This window comes from Borostomias antarcticus (genome assembly GCF_949987555.1).
Source record: "Borostomias antarcticus genome assembly, chromosome: 25".
NCBI lineage: Eukaryota > Metazoa > Chordata > Actinopteri > Stomiiformes > Stomiidae > Borostomias > Borostomias antarcticus.
This window is the reverse complement of record NC_140258.1, coordinates 12,194,975-12,204,974: the sequence shown is the minus strand read 5'-3', so window position 1 is coordinate 12,204,974 and position 10,000 is coordinate 12,194,975. Positions and strand designations below refer to the sequence as shown.

The following is a 10,000-nucleotide window of genomic DNA, read 5'->3' as shown; positions in this document are numbered from 1 at the left end:
TACAGAACGTTTAGGTCCTCAGTGGGTTTTGATGGCGTTGAAGGGTTTTTATTTGTGCATAGTTCAGTTAGAGTTCTAGTTTGCAGTTTGAGTTTGTCTTTATGATCCACACATTTCCTGCACAATTGGCTTTTACCGCCTGGGGTCAGAGAGCACACAGAGGGGAGGGCGAGTCTGACCTCAGCCTGACCTTTGAACTCCAGCCTTATGGCTGCTGACCCAGCATACGCACTTTACGAGGACTTTGTCTCTCCTCCTCTCTGTTGGTGCGATTTGTGAAAAACAGAGGGGGGACATTTTAAAATATTTTTTTTAAACGTAGGACATAAAAATAATACACACTTACAAATTAAAAATAATACATACTTAAATATTCAAACGCCCATTTGGGTTGCAAATTTCAAGGAATTTCATTAATCGATAACTGTTAACCTTAACAAACGATAGTCGATTAATTGATAAGAACGTCCCGCGCCGGACTGCGCTTTGCTCGCTTCATTTCTTTGTGTTCTTCCGCTGTGTCGTTGAAATTTATCGGCATCCCAATTATCCTTCACTACTGTACATGGCGTGGCATCCTCATGTGCAGTCAGACATTAAATCACGATAACATTTCACGCAACTCCCGTTGATAACGTTCGTTCCCCCCAAAAAAGTTATGTTCCATTAACAAGCAATTAATCAAATAAACAAATCTTACTCGAGTAAATTCTTATCGGCAATTAATCGATAGTCGATTAACTATTAACATCCCTAACGCCCACATTTCATAAAAGGATGTGTTGTCTGTGTCTGTGCGCATAGTTTTCTGTTTAGTTTTTCTCCTTCCTTCAGTGCTGTATTGTTGTCAATGGCCTTTTCTTCTGCCTCCCTCTCCCACCATTTCAACTCATTGACATTTTCATCAAAATGTCACTGATGAAGGCATTATCAATACGCAGCCTCTCTGCTGCTTGGGGGCCGAGTTTCTGTATTAGACACACAGCTCAACACTAGCCTGTTTTCCCAGACTAGCCACTCTCATCCCTCCACTTGAGACCAGTGTTGTGCCGACTCCCCTTTTGCGTGAACGCAGAAATCAGATCGCAAGGTCGGGACTGCCCCATAGACCTAATATAACAGGAAATATTCTGAAATGTCCAGTTTTTACATCAATGGTGCATAATAAGTGGAATAGTGTGATGTGTGTGGGTGAAGGAGTGGAGCTCAGAGGAGTATAGACCGCTCACTCTATATAGACTTGACTACACTACTGCAGTTCTAGGGTAGGCTACCATCAGTTACCTAAAATGTAGGCTGACCAAAGTAAATGTGAGGGGATAAATAATGCATAAATATAAACTAATTATGTATTCCAAGTGCTCACAGCTTATTATCGTGGATGCTAGAGATGCGCCGATGCATCGGCCGACGGTGGCCTTGTTGACTGCCATCGGCCCGTCGGCAAATAAAATGACATTCACCGATGGTAGTGGCCGATGTTATGTCGCAACAATTACGGCTTTTTTTGTTGCAAAATGTAGCCTACCCAGCTGCAGATTCATAGAAGATCCGTGAAGTAACGCCGCAAACGCACGTGTTTTATTATTAATTTAACCTTTATTTCACCATGCTGGTCAGTAAATGCTGCAAGAAGAATTATGTCAGATTTAAACATTTTAAGCTTCAGTAAGTAGATTTTACACTATAAGCTATAAATTAGGGACAATTCCATACGCCAGAGTTTTTTCTGCCACATTCACGGTGTGTGTGCACCCACAATAGAATGCCCCATGTTGCTGATTGAATCTCAGCGCCTGCACACTTTAAACCGGGTGTGTGTGTGTGTGTGTGTGTGTGTGTGTGTGCGCGTGTGTGCGTGTGTGTGTGTGTTGGGGTGATGATACTGTTAGAGGAAGCAGTCAAGCAGGCTCCAGGCAGGAGAGTGATTGTCAGTGTCCTAGCAGGGTAGCTAGCGAGAGCAGACCGTCTGTCTGGCCTCAGCACCTCCTCCGCACACCCACTGCATCTCTCACTCTGATGACCAGTCCAGCAGCGATACACGTGCACAAACACTCACACCGTAATCGTAAATACGGCTGTCATTCTAAATAAATAAACAAGTTAAACAACTCTTAAAGGGAAAATGCACACCTAGACAACATTTGGCGTGTTTGGTGTTTCTCGTTTCTGTACGGAATCAAGCAGAAATGATTTGGCCTACTAGCTAAGACGAGCTCTGGGAAGCAGTGGGGATCTTCTTTGGTCTAGCGGTAGATGTTTGGGTTCTGAACTCCCATGCGGAAGGTCGGTGGATCAATCCCCGTGAGCATAGCACCGTTTCCCCTGGGACGTTTTCACGGGGGGTGGTACAGTAGGCCTCCCGAAGCTACTAGTGTCGTCGCGGGGTGGGATGTTATGGATACTTTATTTCTTTCGATTTGAGTAGGACTGCAATTTTTCCAGAAATCAAAATGGCCTAAACAAAAATTTAAATAGCCTACTTAATCACCAAAATTAAATACTAGTGTCAATTCGAATACCCAGATAGCCGTGCCTGTCCCCCCGGTAGCTAATAGTAGTCTCTCCGCCCCCCCCAGGCAGGACGACCCTCCTGACGATGCCACGCCCGGGTGTGACGGCGAGGACGACGAGTCCTGGGACTCCCACGGCGAGCAGGAAGAAGGCCTGTACTACGGCACCTCTCCCCCCCGCACCCCCCGCCAGATGAAGCGCATGTCGGGGAAACACCAGAAAAACAACCAGGCCAGGGGGGCCGGACGCTCTCCCAACAAGGGTAAGACCGAGGACTGGGGAGTCGAATGTCAAGAGTCGATTCCGATTCACAAGGTTCAGAATTGATTATCACGATTCGATTTGATTCGATTCAATATCAATTCGGTTAGTGTTACTAAAAACTTTTTTTTTTTTTGCTGTAACCTTAATTACATGACTGCCAAGTTATGCAACACATCAATACTAGGGCTGGGTATCAATACTGATTTCCATGAATGAATGAATGAATGAGTCATTGAATGAATTAATGAACTATTCATTCCTTCATTTTTTCATTCTTTCATTAAATAAAAGATCGATTCTGGGATTCATGAATCGATTCTGAATCATTTGATTCAGAATCGATTGAGAATCGATTAATCGATTTTTTAAACCCAGCCCTAGTAAGACCTCGGCAGCAGGCGAATACACACAGTTTACTTGTGGAAACTAGTTGAGGTATTTGGGTATCATTGGGTTAACTAACAATCAAATGCAGTATTTGACAGTAACATAAGTTCAGTTGACATCTGTGCCTTGCTGGTGAGTTTTTTTTTTTAAAGATATTTTTTAGGGCTTTTCAGCTTTAATGGTATAGGACAGTGTAGAGAGACAGGAAATGTGGGAGAGAGAGAGAGGGGAGGACATGCGGCACAGGACCCGAGCCGGGAATCGAACCCGGGTCCGCCGCGCGAAGAACTAATCTTCATATGGTGCGTGCCTTACCCGGTGAGCTAACGGGGCGCCCCGCTGGTGAGGTTTAACTGGTGTGTGTTTTGTGTACGTCCGTCCGTCTGCGGAAGCAGACAAGCCAGACCCATCCAACGCGTCCTCCCAGAGAGACAAGGAGAGAGACAGAGAGAGAGACAAAGACCGGGACCGAGGCAGGGAGACCAGCAGCAGCCGCCCGGCAGAGCCTCCAGAAGGGCACACCTACAAGCAGGGGAAGAAGCATCGGGCCACCCTGCGCTCCAACGAGAGAGACCACAAGAAGACCTTCGAAGGCTCCTTAATGCTGGACCCCCTCTCCAAGTCGGGCCCCTTCGGGCCGTACCTGAGCCTGACCGGCAAGCTGCCCGTGTCCATGCCCCACCGTACCCACCGGCAGACCTCCCGGACCGACTGCCCCGCCGACCGCGTCAAGTTCTTCGAGACGCTGCGGCTCCTCCTCAAGCTGACCTCCATGTCGTCCAAGAAGAAGGAGAAGGAACAGCGGGGGTTGGAGAACTCGGCCTTCATGGGCCAGAACAATGAGGTGGTGTGGCTGGAGCTGCAGGCGTGGCACGCCCAGCGCTCGGTCTACGACCAGGACGTGTTCCTGTACACGGAGCGCCAGGCCATACCCGACATCATCAACGAGGTGCTGCACTTCAAGGTGGACTACCATAGCCTCAGCCCTTGCAGGACAGTGCCAGACCCCGGAGCGGGGCTTGAGGCTGGGGCAGGGATGAGGGCTGATCCTGGGGCTGGAGCGTCCGCTGGTTGGGCACCAGGCCAGGGGGCCGGTCAGAGAGTCTCAGCCCCGAGCAGTGAACCCAAGCCGGGCCGTGCTTCTACGGCCGCCCCCCTTCTGCCAGAGACAAACCACGCGGGGGTGGACCCCTGGGGCTTCAGCGCCTGCCTGTCCTTGGAGGTGGACGCCGCGGCGCCCCTGGGCTCGGGGGCCGGCTGTAGGGAGCACCTCCAGAGGCAGAGGCTGGCCTTCCAGCAGGTGAAGAGGGTGATGGAGCTGCTGGAGTCTGTGGAGGCTCTGTTCCCCTCCTTGCAGGCGCTGCAGAAGGACTACGAGAAGTACGCGGCGCGAGATTTCCAGGTAGGGAGCAGTGGAGGTATGGAGGGTTTCACACTTCACAAGAGCACATGTGTACATGTCTGCCACTCCCTCTCTTTCACCCCCTGTCTCACTCACTCTCTCCTTTCCTCCCTCCTTCCTTTCTCTCTTCGGTCAAGGTGCAGCCCCGATTAATCGACTAATTGGCTGATTTATTTACTAATTAGTTGACTGATTGATTAATTGGTTGTGACTAATTTGCTGATTGACTGATCATTTGACCTTTGACTCCCTCCAGGGCAGGGTCCAGGCTCTCTGTCTGTGGCTCAACATCACCCAGGACCTCAACCAGAAGCTGCGCGTCATGGCAACCGTGCTCGGCCTCCGAGACCTCTCCCGGCTCGGCTGGCCCGTCTTCGAGATCCCCTCCCCCCGCTGCTCCCGCGGTAACGACGAGGAAGAAGAGGAGGAGGAAGACGAGGAGAACGACTCCACGGCCACCTTCACAGCCGACAGCGAGGGGGACAGAGACCTGGGGGAGGAGGGGGGCGGAGGGTGGGAGGGAGAGGGGGAACAGCTCTCCCCCTGCCTGACGCCCAAATTCACCCGCCTTTTGTCGGAGGAGGAATTTCTGCCCACACCCGGGGCAGGGGCAACGGAAGGGGTGCCGGTGGGGGCAAAAGGCCAGTACTGCCCCACTGCCATCTACAGGCCGTTTGTGGACAAGGCTCTGAAGCAGATGGGTCTGAGGAAGCTGATCCTCAGGCTGCACAAGCTGATGGACCGCTCCCTGCAGAGGACCAGGGCGGCGCTGCTCAGCCACACCCCGGCCCAGGAGGTAGGACGCCACTACTCTAATAATAGACAACGCCGACATAAAATCCGATACCCATCGTCTTCCAAGATCAAAAATATTTCCACATTTAACAACAACAAAACAACAACAAACAACTTTTATTGTCATACGGTGGATTTTGCACAGCACACGGTGATGAGGCACACACACACACACACACACACACACACACACACACACACACACAGTGACAGAAAGTGTCCACCAATGAAATTTGTCTCTGCTCTTCATCCATCCTGTCGTCCTTCTGCAAGGGCAGCTGGGAGCAGACAGTAGGCAGCGTGCATGCTGGGACACGCCCGGGGCTAGCTTGCTAACGTTAGCTAAACCAAGCTTTCATTCACACAGAACCAAGCTATCATTCACTAGCTAGCTAGCTTGCACACAGGGAACTTGCCAACAGAAAATGTCTAGCGGTCAGTAAAATTGACCAAATGTCAAAAGGTGGACATAACTGGATTCCTCTTGGTCTACACAACCTAGCAATGTCCTTTGAGCAGTTTGGAGATTAATGTCATTATAAGTAGGGAGAATAACTTCCAGTTGATCACCATTCAGTTGGGACTTGGCTCAGGAGCAAAATACATTTCCCCATTCATTCTGTATGGTGCCTGGTTCCGATACCCGGGTTCCTGGTGGGTTAGGTTGCGGGTTTGACCCCCCACCTGTGACAATAAAAGCCGAGCTATCGGTTGATATTCTCAGAACCGCGCTCGTACAGTCTGCTGTCTTACAGCATGCTGAGTGGAACACCTTGGGTTATCATTATGAAGCTTGCTTAACATGAGGTAGTAGATTAGACCTGTAATTATGCTGTTCTAACCTGTATAATTAGGCTAGATGGTTTAAGAGAAGATTATATTCTTTTCTAAGGTGCTATTCCGTCACATGACGTTGCATTTGGCAAAGAAAACCCAATCATACCGTTTCTTGTTTATCATGCAGAATAACAACTGAGGTTCATTCAGACGTGATTGTGCGTACGTGTGTGTGTGTGTCTGTGTCTGTGTCTGTGTCTGTGTCTGTGTCTGTGTGTGTGTGTGTGTGTGTGTGTGTGTGTGTGTGTGTGTGTGTGTGTGTGTGTGTGTGTGTGTGTGTGTGTGTGTGTGTGTGTGTGTGTGTGTGTGTGTGTAATGGAGTTTCCCCACTGTCACTGCAGCGGTCTGTGGTGACGATAACCCAGGTCACAGTCGTGGTGATTTCCAACCATCTGCTGCACAACCACCACACAGCCCTGTGTCAGCTGGCCATGGACACACACACACACACACACACACACACACACATACGCACACACACACATGCACGCGCCAGTTTTGTCCCCAATTTGACATGCTGTCCTCAAACTGTCGTCCTAAGGCCGTGATCACACTGAGACACGTTTCTAGAAACGCGCCGGCAGCTTAACCGTTGTTTTCCTGTGGTGAGACGCGCCTGGCGTGCGCTCCTCTCTCTCCTGCCGCCAGTGGCGTTTTTCTAGCTTTTTTGATGCGCTTCAAAAGCTAAAATATTCTCAACTTTTCAGCTCAAGAGACATCACACTGCTCACTGGCCCAGGCAGCCAATCAAATCATTGCCTCTACAACTTTTACTATGTCACTTTATTAAGTTGTCAGGTGAGAAAGTAACCATGTAGATTTCCATTATGTGATCAGTTTAACCAAATAACACGTGTTATTGAGTTTGGGGAACCTGGCTATTCTAGCTAACGCCACAGGTCACAGACGGATCACGGCTGCTTTGTTCCAGGCGGTTTTGAGGCGTCCGCGTCTCGGTGTGATCATGGCCCAAGTCAGGAACACACACACACACACACACTTGTGATTCAGTCACGTCAGGAACACACACACACACAGACTTGTGATTCAGTCACGTCAGGTATCCCACCATGTCGGTCGTCCTCCTGCCTTTCCTGTAGTTTGCAGACTACCCAGACCCCATGCTGTACAGTGACTACCTGCCGGAGCTGTCCAGACACCTGTCCTGCCACGGTCCAGAACCTCCCGAGCTGGGCGCGGACCAGGTGAGACACACACCATCTTCATACATAACATACTGCAGGGTGCTGCAACAGGTGTCAAAGCTGTGTGCTGTAAAACCTTCATGCTATGACGTGCTCTGGTGAATTGACCCTCTTTTTTCGGCTTTTAACCACGGCTGATTTGTCTTGTAGCGCTTTTTTTTTGTTACCAATATATGATAATGTTGATGCATGACGTGAACAAGGTAAACGCACACCTGCTCTGGAAAGTGCTGGTACTGCATTTTTTATTTAAGTCGCCAATGTTTTGACCGCAAGCTTATTAAATATCTATATTTTGCATCGGAGCTTTGACCTTTAACCTTTGATTTCAAATATTGACCTGTGACCCCTGTCACAGGTGTCGTGGGAGGAGCTTCTGGACATGGACCTGCCGTCGTTCCGGCCGGCGTTCCTGGTTCTGTGCCGGGTTCTGCTCAACGTCATCCACGAGTGCCTGAAGCTGCGTCTGGAGCAGAGGCCTGCAGGAGAACCCTCCCTGCTCAGCATCAAACAGGTCAGAGACCACACACACACACACACACATAACAACACATAACAACACATAACAACACACACACACACACACACACATAACAACACACATAACAACACAAACACACACACACACACATAACAACACACACGCATAACAACACACACATGCTGTCTCGGGGAACCCTCCCTGCTCAGCATCAAACAGGTCAGAGACCACACACACACACACACACACACACACACACACACACACACATAACAACACACACACACACACACATAACAACACACACACACATAACAACACACACACACACACACACACATAACACACACACACACACATACACACACACACACACAAACACACACACATAACAACACACACACACATAACAACACACACACACATAACAACACACACACACACATAACAACACACACACACACATAACAACACACATGTCGTCTCACAGAACGACACACACACTCACATGCACATTGAAATATGATTAATGATGATGATGAACTCTCAAAGCCAGGCATGCTTACCCGTATGTACGTACGTGTGTGTGTGTCGCTGTGTGTGTGTGTGTGTGTGTGTGTGTGTGGTAGTTGGTGCGTGAGTGTAAGGAGGTGTTGAAGGGGGGTCTGCTGATGAAGCAGTACTACCAGTTCATGCTGAGGGGCGTGGTCACCGACCCCCAAGGCCTCCAGACCAACGCCAACATCGACGAGTTTGAGGAGGACCTCCACAAGATGCTGATGGTGAGACTGGAGACCCAGCCCAGCACACGAGCGATCCCTCACACCCTCACTGGCCTCCTGAGAACGTCCTGATCTCGCCACTTCACTCTCAGTTTGCCTTCACAGACATCAGTCTGGACTTGCCCCTATTGTGAACGATTATTCTCAGATTATGTTTTGACCGGGCCAATCAGGGACTGTGTTCTGACTGCTGTTCTGCCCCTCAGTTGAAAGTAGCCCCCGAGGGGTTCCTGGGGCAAATCAGTCCCCTGATGCAACGAGCAATAACGTTAACGTTAGGAGAATAAACACCGCAAAAAAGGGCTAGTCTTGTGCATAGCGTTTAGTTCCTGGGGGCTTGGGCATCACACCCCGATGCAGCATGACACGGGGTTTGTGGCTGGAATTATGGTTGGCCAATCAGTGATGATCCCAGAGGAACCCGTGCTGTTATGTCCTCTGCTGGCGCTGTCTGACTGGGTGTTAGTGATAAAAGACTGATAAAAAACCTGGTGTCTTCCAGTTCCAAGAAGGCACACAGGGTCAAAGTCTAGACAGACAGACAGGCAGGCAGACAGACAGACAGACAGACAGACAGACAGACAGACAGACAGACAGACAGACAGACAGACAGACAGACAGACAGACAGACAGACAGACAGACAGACAGACAGACTGCTTCGCTCTGCTGCACCACTAAACAAACTCTAGTCCAGGAAGTAAGAGAAGTAGTCCTTCTACACAGCAGATACAGCAGCTGCACCACCAACACCGCTAGCATGGAGCTACGTGTGCTTATATGGCCCTACATAATGACTACAGCGTTACTAGGAAATGCTTTAGGTACACAGTGTACTAGAGATTTGTTTACAGTGTGGCTGCTATAGATACAGTAGGGTGCCAGTGTGTATGAGCTAATGTGGTTTAGCAGAAGCTTGTGACATTTCTGTTGTTGAGTTAGCCTGCAGAGGAGAGCATTTAGTGGTCTCTGGCAGGAGAGAGAGGGACTCGATACATTCAGCAGGAACCAGATTTCAGCAATTGGATCAGATTATTAAATTACTTGGTCCGGCCACAAATTTTAGACTGGGACATTTAGCTTAGTACAGAATTTGCGTTGCCACAAGAACATAATGCATAAACTAATATTAGGCTTTTTCACATACATTTCCGTGTGTGTGTCTGTGTGTGTGTGTGTGTGTGTGTGTGTGCCCATCCAGGTGTACTTTGATTACATGCACAGCTGGATCCAGATGCTGCAGCAGCTGCCCCAGGCCTCGCACAGCCTGAAGAACCTTCTGGAGGAAGAGTGGAACTTCACCAAGGTCATCACCCCCTACATCCGCGGAGGGGA

At 49.4% G+C, this 10,000-nt stretch overlaps 1 protein-coding gene across 2 annotated transcripts in view; it reads left to right on the top strand.

Moving 5' to 3' along the window:
• The window catches only part of map3k4 (mitogen-activated protein kinase kinase kinase 4), a 30,951-nt gene that overhangs the window by 5,981 nt on the left and 14,970 nt on the right, over positions 1 to 10,000 (top strand). For both annotated transcript variants that reach the window (XM_084458660.1, XM_084458661.1), the window contains exons 2-8: positions 2,580 to 2,776; positions 3,561 to 4,567; positions 4,824 to 5,363; positions 7,300 to 7,404; positions 7,763 to 7,918; positions 8,515 to 8,667; positions 9,867 to 10,000. The exon at positions 9,867 to 10,000 is cut by the window's right edge and continues 24 nt beyond it. In XM_084458660.1, coding sequence (XP_084314786.1) covers positions 2,707 to 2,776; positions 3,561 to 4,567; positions 4,824 to 5,363; positions 7,300 to 7,404; positions 7,763 to 7,918; positions 8,515 to 8,667; positions 9,867 to 10,000 — 2,165 coding nt within the window. In that variant the 5' untranslated portion in view covers positions 2,580 to 2,706. The remainder of the gene's footprint in view (positions 1 to 2,579; positions 2,777 to 3,560; positions 4,568 to 4,823; positions 5,364 to 7,299; positions 7,405 to 7,762; positions 7,919 to 8,514; positions 8,668 to 9,866) is intronic.